Raw genomic sequence first — 17,958 nt, 5'->3', positions numbered from 1 at the left:
TCTTTCCTCCTTCTGACTTTCAATTTCCCTTTTCCTTCTTCCATCCCTTCTCCCCTTCCTTTCCCTCTTTTCATTTCTTATACTTTTTCCCCTTTTCCTCTTTCCCTTCCCTCTTCCTTTCTTTCTTTTCCCCTTTTCAATGTATCTTTCCCTTCTTTCTTTTTACCTTTTCATTTTTCATTCTGTTCTTTCTTCCACCTTTCCCTTTCCTCTTCTTTTATTCTGCCAATTTTTCCCCTTTTCTCCTCATTTCCCATTTTTCTGTCCCTCTTCCTTCTCTCTTTCCCTTTTCAATTTATTTTCCTTCCCTCTTTACTTTCACCTTTTCCTTTCCCTTTTTTCCCTCTCCTTCCCTTTTCCTTTTTGTCGTCCCTTTCCCTTTTATTTCTTCCTGATTTTTCTTTTCCTATTTTTCCCCTTTCCTCCCTTTTTTCTCCCTCTTTCACCTTTCTTCCCCCTGCCTTTCCTTCCACTTTCTTCCCTCTCTCCCACCTCCCCACTTTCCCTCCATCTCCCCCGCTCCCATCCCCGCACTCACCCCCTGCCCGCTCCCTCCCCGAGGCGGGGACGGCACAGCCCATCCCCGCCGGGGGGGCCGCGGCTCCACGTGCGGCGGTGGGCCGGGGGGCGGCGGGGCAGCGCCGGGGGTTCGGCGCGCTGCTGGGGAGGCGGCTCGGGCCGGGCTCGGCTCGGCGCGGCTCGGCGCGGCTCCGCCCGCTGCCCGGCGGCGGGGCGCTGTTGCAGGGCTGCCGCGGGCTCGGCCGGGCGGGTGGCGCAGCGCCGTGCCGTGCCCGACGCTCATCTCCGGCCGCCGGGGCGGGAGGAGCCGCGGGGCTCCCCATGAAGCGCCGGAGGATGAACAAGCTCTACATCGGTAACCTCAGCCCCGCCGCCACCGCCGACGACCTCCGGCAGCTCTTCGGCGACAGGAAGCTGCCCCTGGCCGGCCAGGTCCTGCTCAAGTCCGGCTACGCCTTCGTGGATTACCCGGACCAGAACTGGGCCATCCGCGCCATCGAGACCCTTTCGGGTGAGCGGCCCCGCGCGGCCCCCCCCGCGCCCCCCGTTCCCCGTTAGAGCTCCGGGTCCCCCCCCGGGCCGCCCCTCTCTTTCCCGCTCCCCCCCTCCCGGTTTCTCCGGCCCCTACGAATTTTTCGCTGATTTTTTTCTCCGATTTTATTGAGGGGCGACCGAACGGCGGAGCCCGGAGCCGGCCGCCCCCCCGGCACCCCCCCGGCCCCGGGCACCATTTTACGAGGTGCGCTGCCCCAACTCGCCGGGGGCGCGGAGCGGGAGGCGGCCGAAGGGGCGGCAGGGGGGGGCGGCGCGGCGCGGCGGCCGCGGGCGGAGGAGGGGGGGGAGCAGCGCCGCGGGGCCGCGTTCTGCGGAGTGGGGGAGATGAAGTGGGGATGGGGGGTATGCAGCGGGGGGTGCCCAGGGAAAGGCTTCGCCTGGGGGCGGCCCGGGGAGTGTGGGGGGGGGGGGGGTTGGCGAGGTGCTGAGCGCGTTTTCCCCGCAGGTAAAGCGGAGCTGCACGGCAAAGTGCTGGAGGTGGATTACTCCGTGCCCAAAAAGCTCAGGTGAGCGGGGATCTGCGGGGAGAGGGGGCACGGGGCCGTGCATCTGCACACACGCGCACACGCGTGGGGGGGAGGGGGGGGGGCGCGGGAGCGGCGCCCGCTTTTACTTTCGCTCCGCGAAGCGCCGCGCGGGGAGGAGAGAGCGGTGGGGGGGGTCGGGCAGCAGCAGCAGCAGCACGGGCGCGGGGAGGGGGTGTCCCCGTCACTCTCCCCACGTTCCACCCGCGAGGAACACCTCTCCTGCCCCGGGTGGGCCGCAGCGCTCCGTTTCCCAACGAGCTCGGAGCGAGCGCCGTGTGTCCCGGAGCGCGACGCGGCCGGGGGCAGCGCGACATCGCGGTTCCGACCCGCGTTTTCCCCACCCGACGTGTGAAGCGACGGCTGCGGGCTGAGCCTCGCTTGTGCCTGCGTGGTTTATGCCGTGCTTTCGGGGGCAGCGACGCTCCGGGGGCGAGCCGCAGCGACGGGTGCTCGCTGCCGCATCCGCACCTCGTTATACCTCGATTTCGTGGTTTGCGAGTTGAAAATCGGTGATTGCGCCGTCGGGATGGGTTTGTGTGCGTCTGTGTTGAGTGTCGGCGGGTTAAATAATGTGTTACGAAAGTTTTTTTGTTTTTCGTTCTGGGGGAGTTTTTGGGAACGCGGGTTGCCGTTTGGTTGCAGCAGGGAAAGGGAGCTCTGCTTAGGGGCGCCGGGGGGGTGCGCTGTTGGTGTGCCCCTAAGGACGGGCTGAGCATCCCGGTGGTGGGGGCAGATGGGAAATAACAGCAATATAGCGACAGCCATACGAATCATGATATTAATAGTAGTAATAGCAATGATGATAACGTTGGCAGTAGTGGAACACCCGAAGCCCAGCCTGGGCGCCACAGCACAGCTCGTGTCCCAGTGCTCTGGGTGGGGGAACAGCCCCACTGCAGCTCCCACTCCTTGGGGGGGAGCTGGGGGAGCCTTTTCTGCCTCCACCAACACAGAATCGTTTTCAAAGGGTTCTTTCAGGAAAGAATCGATTCCAAACGAGTTTGTGGCTTCCAGCAGGAATTACTCCTCCGGCTGTTAAACCCCAGAGGCTGTGGGGGCTCCGTGCTGGGCACCCCTGGGTGCCCTCGATCTTTCATTCCATTTTATTTTGTTTTATTTTTCCATCCTTTCTGCGCTGCAGCACCTTCTGGAGGGTGGATTATTTTTCCCACTGGTGCAGGGCACAACTCGGGCTTCATGCCCCCGGCCCCGTATTGCCACTGTCACAGCTTGGCAGTGGCTGCAGTGCTCCTTTGGGGCAGAGCTTTGCGGGCAGAGCCTCGAGCAGCACTGCACACGTGCTGAGAGCAGGCCAGTGTGCTGCCAGCCATAAAACCAGGGCAGAAAAAACTGGATTTTCGGTTCATTTGGACACGAATAGCTTTGCTCCGGGTTCAAAATGGAATTCAGAGCAAATCAGAGGGAGGTGATGCTGCAGGAGGGCTCACACACTGACCCTGGCGTGTTGCTTTCATGTGATATTCCATGTTTTTGGTGGTGCAGGACTTAGACTGCAGAGCCCCGTGCTGTGCCGGTGGGTTCTGCTCCCAGTGCCACTGTCCCTCCCCAGGGTACAGCATGTGGCCACGGCCACCTCTGGGGTTGGGGTTGGAAAAAAATGCCGTGGAGGAAGGGGATAACATGGAGGGTGTGTTTGTTTTCTTTTTCCTTCTCCCCCCTTCATCCCCCCCCTTAATCTGGAAAAACCTTGGCAGATGGACACCGCAGCGCTCAGCCCCGCGCTTATGCGTCCCCACGGCTGTGCTGTCACGTGTGTGGGGGGACCTTAATGCCTTCAGAGCATCAGGAGCAGCCCTGGGCGCCGTGCTGGTAGATGTGGGGCAGTGCAGAGATGCTCCTCCCCATGCAAACCCCATATCCAAATGGGAGACCCCGAGCAGGGGGGGGGGGAACCAACAGAGCTCGGTATTTGGGGGCAGTGCAGGTGGGTGTCTCCCTGACTGCCTGTGGCTTTAGCTCTTGATGCCTGCACTTGGTTGGTTGTTTTTTATTTCTCCTCATGTGTTTGTGATTTGTGTGAGCAAAGCCGTGGGAAACAAGCAGGCTTTGCTCGTGTGCCCATGCAAAGGATTTACCCATTCCCCCAAGCTGAGGGTAGCTTGCTGCCGTGGGGCTGGCAGTGCTGGTCAGGTGCTTGTCCGTAAACCATCATTAGTGATGATGGGTATTACTCTGTTTGATTCCTCCCAGCCTGCTGCAGAGCAGGAGGGGTGCAGGTGTACTCATCGTGGGGTCTGCTTTTGGAGTTTGAGGGGGCTTAAATTAGCCTGAGGTGCTCCCAGAGATGGGACTTAATAAAAATAATGATGACCATTAATTAATTAACCCTCAGATCTGTATCGTGATCCAGCACTGCTTCAAGCAGGGGTCTGAAGTACAAACTCTCAGTGGCAATAATAGTAGGATGGGATGGGGTGTAACTTACTGTAGGGATCCTGTTTCAGCAGGGGGTTGCACTGTATGTTCTCCAGAGGTCCCTTCCAACCTCTACAAGTCTGTGATTCTGTAGGTGGGATAAATGAGGATGAGGTGTGATGGTGTGGGTGTATGCTGTGGGAAAGGATGAGTGCAGTGGGATGGGATGCAGAAGGATGGGTGGTTTGAGACAGGATGGGTGGGGTGAGATGGAACGTGGGGTAAAATGGGATGGGTGGGATGCTGTGGGACAAGATGAGTGTGATGAGATGAGGTAGAGTGGGATGGGAGTAGGGATGGGTGGGTTGGGAAGGATAGGATGGGTGGGATGCAGTAAAGTTGATGGAATGGGATAGGATGGGATGTGGGCTGGGATGAAGAGGATGGGATGGGATAGGATTAATCTTTTTCCTCGCCATGCAGGGATCTTGCAGCTGTGCACCCAGCCCTGAAATCCCCCTGGTGACAGCAGGGACAGGAGTCTGTGGCCACTGGAGGGATCAGGGTTTGGTAGTGCCGCAGCAGACTGTGTTCTTTGGCTCTGGCTTCCCCGTGTCTTTTAGTGCTCCATTTCTGCTATTGGCAGAGCCCCCTTTGGAGAGATCTGCAGCGTAGAGAGGGTCACAAAGAGGGGCTGTGTATTAGTGGTGTTTTGCAAAAGTATTTTGGGAACAGTGACCCGAAGCATCACATCCCTAGCATGCTTCCACCTGGAGCTTGCTCCCAAGCAAGGGCAAAGCTTTGCAAAACCTCTGGCCACTGGTGGGTCCCCAAAGCAGGCTGCAGATTCCCTGCACCGGGCTGAGCGCTCATGCAGCCGTAGGGAAAGGAGGCTCTGTGAGATGCTCTGGGCTGAAAACGGCAGCAAAAAGGGGAAAAATAACATCTGTTAAAACACAGCGGGGAGGTGCAGGAGACCCAGAGGGAGAAGTGCAGGGATGCAGAGCTGTGTGGCAGCGGCACCTGGGCTGCAGGGCAGGTGTGTGCCTGCATCTTGCACTGCTGTGGTGCGTGGAGGCTGTGCCGAGAGGTTTCCTTGGAAACACGTCAGCTCTATGGGGATGGAGCTTTCCTGAGATGGCTTCAGGCTCGGCAGGAGGTGGCCGGGGCTGGACTCGGGGCTGTCCCCTGGGGCTCTCTGGGCAGCGGGGTGCTTTGGTGGGGTCTTGCTGTCTCCTTCCCAGAAAGCCCCTGCTATGGCTGCCCGCCCGCCACCGCAACTCGGGGCTTTCTCTTTGCAGGAGCAGAAAGATCCAGATCCGAAACATCCCCCCGCACCTGCAGTGGGAGGTGAGAAGCACCACGCTTGCTCTGTGCCCCCTCAAAGCACCCATGTGGTCCTCTGTTTACCTTCCAGTAATCCCAGCTGGGAGGTGGGGAGGGCTGGGCTCCTTCCTGTTGCTCTCCTCTGGTCTCTCTGGAGTGATGGGGTGTGGGTGGGTGAAGGTGATAGAGCTTTTGGGTAGAGGTGGCTTGAAAATGGCCCTGAGGAGCAGAGGAGTCCTCCTAGAAATGGCTCATCCCAAAACTGACTTTGGAAGGAGGTCAGGGGTGGAGCAGGTTCTGAGCCCGGATGGCTCCTGCCCCACACTTCCCACTTGCTGCTCTCTCCCCAGGTGCTGGATGGTCTCTTGGCTCAGTATGGGACAGTGGAGAATGTAGAGCAAGGTAAGGTGATTCACTATTTCTGTCCTCAGGCTTAGGGTTTGGATTTTGAGTGCTCCTGTGTGGAGCCAGGAGCTGGGCTCATTGACCCCTTGGGTCCCTTTCCACTCAGGGTACTCCATGATTCCATGGTTTTCTTCTCAGCATCCCCCCATCTATGCAAAAGCCCCATTGCTGATCCCAATTGCATCCCCCACAGCCGATGCTGGAAGGGCCAATCCTAGCAAATGTAAATGTGGTTTTCACAGTGATTAGGAAATGGTTTGCCCTCTGCTGCAAACATGGGGTACCACAGGATGGAGTGGTAGTGCTGGTCATCTCCTGCTGTGCACTGACACTCACTGTCTTTTCCCCCAGTTAACACAGACACAGAAACTGCAGTTGTCAACGTTACATATGCAACAAAAGAAGAAGCAAAAGTGTAAGTGGCTTCTTTTTTTTCTTTTTTTTTTTCTTTTCTCTTGTCTGTGTTTTCTTTTTGTTCTGGGAACTTGGTGAAGCACCGTGCATGGGCAGGGGCAGCCACATTTACGTCTTTCCATGAGCCAAAGAGCTGGTGCATCTCCATGTCATGAGGATAGGTTTTGTCCACATTGCTATGGCACTTCCCATGGAGAGCTGTAGCCCTGCAGCATCTAAGCAAGAGGAGACCTGAGATAGTACCAGCCCCATTGCCCTCATTGTGGACCCTCCAGGCAAGACAGATCTCCAGCCAACCACATGAATTCTCACAGCAAAGCGCAGTTGCAATTTCCCAAGCCCTCGGCTTCCTTGGGTTGTTTTTAATCTCGTAGATCTTCAAATACCTCCAGGGCTGTCTCATGGCCCTGTGCTTGTTCCCTTTGTGCCTTCTCTTGTCCCCAGGCAGCACTCAGCTGTGTCCACTTGCTGTGCCCTCCGCACCCCATCTTTCCTACCAGCCTGCAGGTCCCTGTGGGTATCAGGTCCTATGAGCAGCCCATCCAGGAGTTGTCTTCTAGACTTGAACTGGTAATGTGCTGTGTTACCACCAGTACAACCAGCCTCAGCTGCTGGGAAGGAGGAATACAGAGAGGAAGGTGGGAGAGGTGCTGAGGAACCACTGCTTTGGTGGGAGTCCTGCGTGTACCTCTTGGCATCTGGGGGCAAGCCAAGTTGGAGGCCCAGATTGGCAAAAACTCCATTTCTGCTCCCTGGAGCCATGAGAAGCATCTGACTGACTTCTAGAAGGCACCCCTTCACCATGCCCTTCTCTCCCTGCCTTACAGAGCAATCGAGAAGCTCAGCGGCCATCAGCTTGAGAGCTATTCCTTCAAGGTTTCCTACATCCCGGATGAAGAGGTGAGCTCCCCTCCGCCCCCCCAGCGATCCCGCCGCGGGGGCCACGCTTCCAGGGAGCAGGGCTCCTCCCCGGGGGGCTCCTCACAGCCCAAACAGCTCGATTTCCCACTGCGGATGCTGGTGCCCACGCAGTTTGTTGGTGCGATCATAGGAAAGGAGGGCTTGACCATAAAGAACCTAACTAAGCAAACCCAGTCCAAGTAAGTACCTCGAATGGTTTTCTTTCCTTCTGCAGGACTCTGTAGGTTACCTTGCTTTTGAACTGTTGGCAAACGTTGTATTTTTGGGGTGTAGCTTCCTCAGAGGGCAGCGAGCCTGACCCGTTGTCATGGGGTCCCATGGGGTCGGCCAGATCAACCCCACATCCCAGATACATCCTTGCTGGCCTGGGGGGAGTTTGCTTCCAGCAGGGCTCTCAGAGGGAAACTTGTACTATAAATAGACAGAAATGGAGATTTCGAAGCTTGGTGCTTTACAAAGCAGGAGAGCACTGCCAGCTCCAGTGCAGCCCCAATATGGATGCGCTCACTGCAGTCAGCCAGCCAGCATCACTTGGGTCACAGAACTCTCACCCTGAGAACATGGCTTGGGCTGAGCACTGGGAGAAAATAGGCAAATTTGGGGATAAAATGGGGATCCGAGAGATGGTGACTAACTTTGCCCATGGGATTTGCTCCTTGTTGGTGCTCTGTAATGATTAGAGATGTCAGATAGGGATAAATGGGTTGCCGCGCAAGTGTTGCATGAAGGTTGGGCTTTTTGGAGCAATTTGAAGCCTTTTTTTTTTTTCACAATCTGATGTTTTTACTTTTGAAGAAAAAGGAAAAGCAAGAGAAGGACTGTCTTGTTGAAGTTTCCCATGTTTCTCATGTCGATGTTTACATTGATTGCATGGTTTTCCTGCACGCTTTGTTTCTACCCAGATTTGTTTGTGTTTAACCCAAAGCTGTCTTCTCCCATGTTCATCATCCTGAACCCGCTGATCCCACAGGACATGAGCCTCCTGTACCAGAACATCCTCCAGGGCGTCCTATTTCTCAGAGGAGCTTTTAGAGGAAATTATTTGAACCTTAATATTGCATCCGCTTGAGCCGAATTCCTTCCAGCCCCAGCTGATGCTCAGCTGTCTCTGAAACACGCTGACCACTGCAGATCTCTGTATTATGGTCTCCCGTGTTTGTGCCCCATGATCTGCAGAGCAGAGTGGTGTAGTGCTTGGCATAGCTCAGGAGGATGCTCTCTTTGCTGATGCTTGCTCCTGCCAGCAGTTAGCAAAGACTGGTGCCCATCCTGCCCGTTCTTGTATGAAAAGTTAACCTCCAGCCTGGGTAAGAGAAATGTTTGAAGATTTACATGCATGCGTCCCTTGGGCTGAACTTGGAGCTCAAGCTCTGCTCATCTTCTTTGCCACCATCCCCTGCTCCCAGAGCTCATGGGCGATGGGTTTTAGAGGTGTCCTGGTTGACAAAAAGAGGTTTGTATGGAGAGGGGGCGGCACCCTAAGGAGGGGAGCGTGGCCACCTCGTAGCTGTGAAGGCACCTGCTGCCCTCCCAGCTGCAATGTGTGCTAGGTTTTGGCTCACGGCAGCCCTGCTTCTCCAGGTGAGTCCCTGAGTGTACTTGGCAGTGGGTGTGCCCTCACCCTTGCCACCTGAGACTGGAAAGTTTTCCTCTGCAAGCTCTGATTTCTGCCCCAAAACGTTTGCTGCTGTGTGGGCAGTTTCTGCTGCGGAGGTGTAGGCTTCCCATGCCTGCTACCATGCTCAGCAGTGGCCAGAGATGCTTCCTGAGCTCTGGGGACAAAACCAACCCTAGTCTGACCCATCCTATTCCATGGCAATCCCCTTCTCCATCCTCCCACTTAACTGGACCTGTGCACTATCAGCACCGGGATGCCTGGAGCCCTCTGGCTCTGTGGGGAGGACATACCTGGATACAGCAGCCTGCTCCTGGTGTCCTGTCTCCTCTTGGCAGACTGAGCTCATCCTTGCACATCCACATTTGAGATGGATTGTAGGCCAGCAGGAAAGCTGGCCTATCTTTCTCTTGGATCCTCACTGTTTTGGAGTCTCCATCCAGCTCATTCATGGCCCTCAGCTCCACTTTGATACCAGGGCACAGCCCCGTCTCCACCAACCTCAGCTGCCTGTGGGGTCAAGAAGGTGCCCAGCTCCATTCTCTTTGCAGTGGCCACAGGTTCCTCCGTGTACCTCCCAACAGTCACATCAAGCTGGTGTTAACATGTCACCACCACGCTGAAGCACGGACCTGTTGTCCCCTCTGCTGGCACTCTGTGATCCTTTTGCCAGCCCATCTGTACCACGGGATGGCAGGGGATGTCCCCATGCTTGCTGAGCATTGCCTCTGAAGGAACAAGTCCTCCAAGTCAACCTGATGGAGCTCCGCAGCCTGGAGCAGCTTGGAAGGTGTCTCGTGTGAAGGACAGCAAGCAGCTTGGTCACTGTGCCATAGACACAACTGAAGCAGAGATGAAATCAACCAGTGCTTCTTTGTACAGTCCAAGGAGGACCCGTGTCCTACCTGAGCAGTTCTAGCCAGAGCTGCAGGACATCTGCTGGAGTGACACAGCCCTCCAAGCTACCAGACTCTGCTCTTCCTCTTCAGTGCTTGGCTCAGACCACCCCCAAGTTCGTTTCAAAGCTGCTGTAGTAGACATTTAGCTCAGGGAAGGCTTGCCCAGCTGCTCCCCTTCCCTGTAGATGAAGCCTTCGTAGTCCTGTGTGCTGGCTGGTGGGCTCCTGGAGGAGATGACCCACGTGAACCTGCTGTGACCCCTCATCACCCAGGCATCGTGCTGGGGGACACCCTTCACACTACAACACTTGGCCTTGCTTGCCCTGCAGCACCCACAAACAGTCCTGGTTGGGACGTGGACCTCATAGAAAAGCAAGAACTTGGCTGTTGCCAGCCAGTGCCACGATGGAGCTGAACCTGTGACGCTGGTGACATTTACTTAACAGCGAGTATGGCACCTTCCAAGGAGGTCGAGGCTGGCTGCAAGATGGTGGCCACACAGCCAACAAGATGGCTGCACCGAGTTGCCCTCTGGGGGGTCAACGATGCGGTGGAAAAGGAGGAAAGCTGTTCTTCAAGATGTGTGGTTCGTGCCCGGGAATCTCCTACCCTGCTTTCCTCTCTCCTCTCTCTCAGGGCCCTTGCCAGGCACGGTGAGGCCCGTGCCTCCTTCCTGCCACCTGCCGAGGGAGGAGCGAGGAGATAGAGCATGGGCTCGGCCAGTGCGCAGGGGAAAGCTTTCTGGTCTCACATGGAAGGGCGTGAGTACAAGAGCTGTTGTTAACGTGCACGTGTGACTCCAGGCTGTGGAAACCACGGGTAAGTCGTCCCTCTGTCCTGGAGGACGTGGCGGTACTGTGCAGCCTCAGGTATTGTGCAGAGAGATTGAAGTTGGCCAGAAGGCTCTGAGCCGATCCCTGCTCCAGCAGGATGAGCCACAGGGACAGAGCTGGCTGCTGAGGGTTCTGTCCAGCAGAGATCTGTTCGACCCCATCTCGGCGTGTTGTTGGATGGGGGTTGACATCCCGCTGTTCCCAGGCAGATGGCAGAGGCACATGAAGGCCAGATGCGATCTAATCAGCGGAAGCAAAACACTGCTTCCAAGGGGCAGTAGATGTTACATCAGCTTTGCCCAAAGACGGATCAGATGTTGAAATGAGCCTGTTTGTGTTTAGCAAGCTGAAAGCTATACGCTCAGATACCTTCTTGCAACACCAGCCTCGTCTCAGGGCCTTCTCTCTGCTGGTTGTTTCGCCATAGGGTTGACATCCATCGGAAGGAGAATGCTGGCGCTGCTGAGAAGCCCATCACCATCCATGCCACACCAGAGGGCTGCTCCGAGGCGTGCCGCATGATTCTTGACATCATGCAGAAGGAAGCTGATGAAACCAAATCGTAAGTGCCCCTGGCTGAGGCATGTCATGTCAGTGGGTTTGCTGGGCAGTGCCGTGGGGTCCAGAAGCTCAGGTTGCTCTAGGTGTGTGAACTTGGAGAGTTCCCTTCCAGTTGAAACGATTCTGTGATTCTAAACCATGTGAAACACAGGAGTGCCATCAGGTTTGAGAAGTCCCCAAGCTCCTCTTCCCCAGAAGCTGGGAAAAGCAGTGGGATGCAGTGGTGTTCTGTTCCTTCCGCAAGTTGCTGCTGCCATTTGCTGGAGAACACTCTCTGGGCCAACTGGTCCTTAAGATTTTGGGGTTTTTTTCGTATTTCAGAGCAGAAGAGATCCCCTTGAAAATCCTAGCACATAACAGCCTGGTGGGGAGGCTGATAGGCAAGGAGGGCCGCAACCTGAAGAAGATCGAGCAGGACACCGGCACGAAGATCACCATCTCACCGTAAGTGCTGGGTAATGCTGGCAGCTCCCCACCATCCAGCACACCACTGAACCATGCAGCCACGTCCTCCTTTGTATGTTCCTCATCAAGGATGGGTAGTGGCACTGGGGAAGAGCATCACATCTTAGCCCTGTGCTGTCCCGAGGTCGATCCCTATTCTCTGCTTTGATAGTTCTCCTTTCTTTTTGGCATGCAATATAACAGCATCTCCTGTTCTGTCTGAATGTGGGCTAGTTTGCAGGATTTAACTATTTATAACCCTGAGAGGACCATCACGGTGAAGGGCAGCACAGAGGCATGTTCCAATGCTGAAGTGGAGATCATGAAGAAGCTGCGAGAGGCCTATGAGAACGACATCGTGGCTGTCAATGTAAGTTCCCAACCCACTCCTCTGACATACCACTGCTTCAGAGCCACTGCTGAGGCAACCAGAAAAAAATGGAGCTGTGGGGGACAATCTGTTGTGGACAGGGCCGTGCTATTTGGTAAAAAGCCTCAAAAGCCCACTCAACCATCTCTGTGTGTCTTTACATTTCTAGCAACAGGCCAACCTGATCCCAGGACTGAACCTTAGCGCTCTGGGGATCTTCTCGACAGGGCTGTCCATGCTCCCATCCTCAGTGGGGGCTCGAGGTGCTGCCGCAGCCGCCCCTTACCACCCTTTTGCAGTAAGTGCATGAGAATTTGGGGTGTGGGTGTTAATTTGTGGGAGTCTTTGTAGCTCTTGGAGTTGGGTTGATGCTGTAGCTGTGGGAGGAATGGCATGGGGAGCCTTGAGCAAGAGCTCCAGCTCTTGGCTAGTTTGGGAAGATGCTCACTCCTAGGAGGAGAGGAGGTGAATGCCTTTGGCTTGTCCCACTTTGGGTTTTGCTCCCTGGGTAGATGAGCTGCATGCTGGTGTTGCGCTGAGCTCAATCTCACCTCTGCCTAGGACTTGCCATGTCTTGATGGTGGTTCTCTGCTTTTTACCCACACTATCTGCATCCCGTGCGTCATGGCCAGGTGGTGCCCTGCAGATGTGGGTGCACCACCTCCTCAGAGAGGCTGAACTGTGGCAGGACCTGTGGGCATTGCTGCCAGCATGCTGAGCATGTCTGGGATGGGGAGAAGCAGCAGCACCCCCTGCTCGTTGACACTCAGAGGATTGTGATTACTGAGGGCATATCTTCAGAGAGAAACACCACTAGAAACTCTTCTTGTTGACATGAAACAGGTCTTTCTGATTTTTCCATAAGTCTTGTAACTACTAAATGTAGGTACAGCCTTAGGAAGGAGATGTATGTGAATGTGTTCGGGTATCTGGGCTGTGTTGCCTACTGTAGTGGAAATGCTAAGTCATGGCCTGAAGCAGTGATTGAGCACCTGGTGGGAAGGCAGGGCCAACCCAGGTGCATGCATTGTACCTGAGTGACTGGAAGGGTGGAACCAGGATCTACCACTTCCCAGACCTTGTTTAAGGGTTGGCAGTGGAGGCAAGGGTATCTCGCTGGAGATCCCTGCCTACCTGAGGAGTTCCCAAGGTAAACAGTTTCTTCCTTTCATTTCTGCATCCGTGGCTTCTGCGTTTGGGCTTATCCTCATCTGCTGCAGCCAGAGATTTTGACATGCTGCTATTATGGCTGTGCTTTCCATCCCATTATAGCGTTATGCCTACATGTGTCCGTGTTGAGCTGCACAGACACACACCAGGACACATGGAAGCCAAAAACCCATGAGGATGGTGGGCAGGGAGGACACCAGGCCCCTGTAGTGGTGGTGAACAACCTCTTGTCCCCTAGCATCTGTAGGGCACCCTTAGTGTGACCAAGAGATAGAGTGCAAACCTGCGAAGCCAGTCCAGCTCCCTGTCCGTATCTCTCTCTGTGTGTTTGCTCAGATGCTTTAAATGCAGGGAGGATGCCTCACTGCATGTTAATTTACTTTTGTACTGTTTTCTTTTTCTGGCAACGCCAACAGCAGAGTGGCAGGAGGAGAACGGTGAGTGCTGAGCCCATGCGCATGGGCTTGTGGTGCAGAGAGGCGGCTGGGTGTGACCTTGGGGCTTGTGGCCATGTGTGGTGATACCCAGATGAGTCCCTGTCCCCTGGGCATTGCTAAATTCAGGGCAAAAGAGCGTTGGAGCAGGTTGAAAGCAAAGGGAGCCCTTTCGTTCCTTTCCTGCTTTCAGCCTGTGGAGCAGCAGGGGAGTGTCTCAGCATACTTCATGTCTACGGGGTGCTTAGTCAGTCTGTCTGTCCGTATGTCTCTGAGAGAGGATGGGAAGTACAGGTTGGTGCCTTTGGGAAATGCAGATTGGAACATCTAATTTGGCAGCAGCATTTCTTGCTTCATGGACTGGAGCAGCTTTCAGTTCTTCCAGGCAGACTCCTGGGTTCCTTTACCCAAAACTGTGTATTTCCCAGAGCAAAACAAGGAGCAAGCCAATGCTAAACAGGGAATTGGCTCCCAGGCAGTTCCTTGCCCCCAAGGAACTGGGGCTTGTTTTTCACGTGAAATCCTAGAAGTCATTACAGTTGAAAAAGACATCCAAGATCCCTGCATCCAACCCCAGCTTGCCCCACTGTGCCTACTGACCGCATCCCTCAGTGCCACATCTCCACAGCTCTGGAACACCTTCAGGGATGGTGAGTCCCCCACCAACCTGGGCAGCTGTGCTGGTGCCTCACCACTCTTTGTAAGAAGAAATTGTTCCTAATATTACATCCATGTCGCTGTCAGAGTGGTGATCGAGGTGGCTGGAGCTCAAATCCTGAGTTTTGGAGAAGTGTGTGGAGCATGAGGAAGGATGCTCGTGGTGTGAGGAGGAGTAGGGAAGTACTGAGCTCCCCGTGTCCCTGGGGCTGGGCAGGGTGCTGTGGTGCAGGAGATGATGCCTGTGGCTGGAGCACAAGCTTGGTGCAACCTTTACTTTATCTCCTCTGGCACTGAGAATCATGTCATGAATCCATGACATAAAATAGTCACAGATTCAGTTGTAACCCGATCTTCGCTGAGTACCACTGTTGGTCACAGCATTGTTTTGGTGTCGGTTTGCAGACTGAGGGACATCCCCATGTCCCTGTCCCGGGTTTTGGGGACGTCCCTGACTCTGCTCCCTGTCCCCCTGCAGAGCTCCTCGGCGTACCTCTCAGGGCTGTATGGAGCCTCCCCCGTTGGTGCCTTTCCACATCAGCACCCCGTAAGTGCCCCTGTTTCCCCATGGGTCCCCCTCTGCTGTCCCCAGGGCAGGGATGCAGCTTGGGGTAGCACTTGTCCCCACACAGTGCCATGCTCCTGCTTGGCAGGCTCTGGTTGGGATGGTTTTGGAGGTCATGTGCCAACCACCTTCAAAATCAGGAATGGCAAATGGAAAAAAGCAGGAGTTAAGGATAAACCTTTGCTCTCCCTGGCAGCTCCCTGAGCAGGAGGTTGTGAACTTGTTCATCCCAACGCAGGCAGTGGGGGCCATCATTGGGAAGAAGGGGCAGCACATCAAGCAGCTGGCACGCTTCGCAGGGGCCTCCATCAAGGTGAGCAGCAGCCTCACATCTGGCTTTCTCCTCCTAGGGGGTGGGAAGGGGCTCCTCCAGAGAGCTGGTGCCCACCATGGGGTGGTGGTCCTATCCCTGCAGCTCTCTGTGTGGATCCCTGTGTCTTGGGGGATGCTGCAGCACCCTGATGTTCTCCAGGCATGTGGGTGGCAATGGCTGAGTGTGCACCAGAAGTGCCAAGGAGCTGGATCAGCCTCTCCTTGGAAGGGAAGGGAGGTTTAGGTAGTGTCTACGAGGCCAGGTGTCCCCATGGAGCACTGGGGACAGCACCTCCCAGGTGGGTCTTGCCAAAGCAGAGCCTGCTCACACACTCCTGCCCCCCTCCTATTTTGCAGATTGCCCCAGCAGAAGGTCCTGATGCTACTGAGCGGATGGTCATCATCACGGGGCCACCTGAGGCACAGTTCAAGGTGGGCTCAGTGCTGGGAATGGGAGCACAACTCGGGTATCCCTTGTGTCCCTGGTGGGTGATGGGGCTGGGGGACACTGCTCATTGGTGCTGGGGTGCAGGCTGCTGTTTTCCTACGTTTCACATCACCCTCCCGCAGGCCCAGGGGCGAATATTTGGGAAGCTGAAAGAAGAGAACTTCTTCAACCCCAAAGAAGAGGTGAAGCTTGAAGCCCACATCAAGGTGCCTTCCTTTGCAGCTGGCCGTGTGATAGGCAAAGGTGGCAAAACGGTACGGCAGGCGCAGCAGCAGGGCTGGGTCCTCCTGGGTATGGCTACCCCAGCAACACAGGCTCTGCCTTCTGCTGCAGGTGAACGAGCTGCAAAACTTAACGAGCGCAGAGGTCATCGTGCCCCGAGACCAAACCCCGGATGAAAATGAGGAGGTCATCGTTAAGATCATCGGGCATTTCTTTGCCAGCCAGGTGAGGCTTTCGCTGCGTCTTCTCTCACCTCTCCGCGTTCTGCCTTCCAGATGCCCGCCCTACACGAGCATCCTTTTGCTGGCGGCTCTGGGAGGCACTATTGGCGTCTCAGCAGCTCTCCCCAGTGGCGGTAGTGCAGAAATTAAAGATAGGCTCCGTCCGGGTGAAGCACACATTTGGGCACCCCGGGCTCCCCTGACCGCCGCCTCTCGCTTTCTCTCCAGACTGCACAGCGCAAGATCAGGGAAATCGTCCAGCAGGTGAAGCAGCAGGAGCAGAAACACGCTCAGGGAGCCCCTGCCTCGCAGCACAGCAAGTGAGGCTCCCTCCCAGCGCACCGATGAATGTACCCCTGCCAGCACGGGCAGGGAGCAACCAAAGAGCACCGCGGGGCACAGGGATGGCGTGGGGACGGCCCCCTGCACCCCGCAGCGCCCGGCCTCTCCATCCCACAGCCTCCGCCTGACTCGGTTCCTGACGCTATCCCTTTAGTTGGACTAACATAGGCAGAGGGCTTTGGGATTTTGTTGTTTTGTTTGTTTGTTTTTCTAATCGTTTCTATTATTTCCCCCCAAATGCCCCGTTTTGCAACCATTCCCTGGCCAGGTGTGGCTGGAGGATCCCATCCGGCACCCGGTGTCCGTGCCGGTCCTATATTTTAGAATTAATATATCAATAACAAAACTAATGCTGGTTTTTAATTTTTATAATTTTTTTTATAATTTTTTTTTCTGTTTTTTTTTTTCTTTTTTCTTTTTTTCTTTTTTTTTTTTAATGTCACAGGGGTGGGATGTTTGTTTTAGTCAAAGCAGGCTTTTCTAGGCTTAAGGAAAAGAGCTAGTCCAGTGGTTCTCTAATGCACAGTAGCACAGAGTTGTAGGATTGCCAGCAGGAACAACAATTAAAGAAGTGTTAACGAGCAGTTTCTTAAGGGCTGTGAAAGCAGTGCCATGGGGACTGCCTGTATGAGCCAACAGAAGGGATACCGTCTCCTACCAGAGAAAACTCTCCCTTTCACACGCCCTTTCCTCTTTGCTTCACAACTGGGTTTTGCATCTGTTCTGCCCCACGCCCTGTCCATCTGTCCATCTCTTTGTCTCCATCACTGCCAGACAAAGCTGTGCTCAACGTTAGCACCCCAAAACCAGCCCTGCCCCGTGGTCAGCCCGCAGAGAACAACCCCCCGCTCTCCCCAGGGCTCTTTTGGAGGATAAATTGCTTTTTGGGAGCTTTTTTTTTTTTTCATATTGAAGGGAGAAATAAGAGGGAAAAAAATATTTTCAAAACGTTGTTGGCCCAGGGCTTGGAGAAAGAAAAGACCTTGCAAACGTTTTTACAAGAACACAACACACACACACACAAAGAACTACCTCAGGTTTTCGTACCTCAGCACCTTGCGCTTGTGTTTCCCTTTTAGAGATTTTTTGTATGCCTTGTAAAACTGATAGTTGGAGCAATTTTTTTTATTTTTGTAATAAAAACAAAAGTTGGAAAACTATCTCGACCAAATCAGCTGCGAGGCGGGAGGAGGAAAACCAGCCCACGCGTCCGAGAGCTCTTCTGTAATCTCCAGCTTGCCCAGAGCCAGTGGCCGTTCCTTTGGAGAAACGTTCAAAAGAGGAGAGGAAAATTAAAAAAAAAAAGAAAAAAAAAACACAAAAATAATTAAAAAAAAGGTAAAAAGGAAAAAAATAAAATAGCAAAAGGTGATGAAAGCCAAGCGGCAAAAGAAAGGACCAGGGCTGACCGCCCGGCGAGGTGCTGAAGGCTGAGCCCGTGCCAGCGATGTACCGACAGACTGCAATGCCAGTTTTTGTCTGCTGCAAAGTGTTCTGTGAAAAAAGCCAACGACAACAAAAAACAAAATATATCCAGCTAACAAGAGCCTGAGCTTGCTCTGCGTTGCTTTCTTTCCTGTGCCCTGTGGTGGCCGTGGCCAGGCTGAGCACAGGCCCCGGGGGGGAAAAGGGTGGGTGGACTGTAGGGCTGCGGTTGGGGACTTGGGGGTTTTGTTGTAAATCCAGCAACGTGGAGGCCCTGATGGCCAAAGGAAGAGCTGTGCTGTCCCTGTCAGCCTCCAGCGTGCCGCGTCTTCGCTGCTGACCTTGGGGCTGGATGTTGACCCGATGGACTCAGGTTGAAGCCCAACCTCCCACATCC

At 54.9% G+C, this 17,958-nt stretch overlaps 1 protein-coding gene across 2 annotated transcripts; it reads left to right on the top strand.

The window, feature by feature from the left end:
- Nucleotides 1-777: 777 nt before the first annotated feature.
- On the top strand, nt 778-17,688 carry IGF2BP2 (insulin like growth factor 2 mRNA binding protein 2). 2 transcript variants are annotated; one of them, XM_042820692.1, is made up of 17 exons: nt 778-1,030; nt 1,520-1,580; nt 5,279-5,327; nt 5,654-5,705; nt 6,060-6,123; nt 6,950-7,022; nt 7,155-7,222; nt 10,818-10,952; nt 11,273-11,395; nt 11,630-11,765; nt 11,935-12,063; nt 14,505-14,573; nt 14,788-14,904; nt 15,261-15,335; nt 15,474-15,605; nt 15,685-15,798; nt 16,023-17,688. In XM_042820692.1, the coding sequence occupies exons 1-17, from the start codon at nt 841-843 to the stop codon at nt 16,116-16,118; spliced, it is 1,683 nt and encodes a 560-aa protein (XP_042676626.1). In that variant the 5' UTR covers nt 778-840; the 3' UTR covers nt 16,119-17,688. The 2 variants fall into 2 exon arrangements, with proteins under 2 accessions (XP_042676626.1, XP_042676625.1); XM_042820691.1 differs by having other exon boundaries at nt 6,950-7,222.
- The last annotated feature ends 270 nt before the right edge of the window (nt 17,689-17,958 follow it).

The sequence above is a fragment of the Centrocercus urophasianus genome, unplaced genomic scaffold (genome assembly GCF_019232065.1).
Source record: "Centrocercus urophasianus isolate 14NV4802_14NV808 unplaced genomic scaffold, USGS_Curo_1.0 seq_19, whole genome shotgun sequence".
NCBI lineage: Eukaryota > Metazoa > Chordata > Aves > Galliformes > Phasianidae > Centrocercus > Centrocercus urophasianus.
This window is presented reverse-complemented; position numbering and strand designations above follow the sequence as displayed.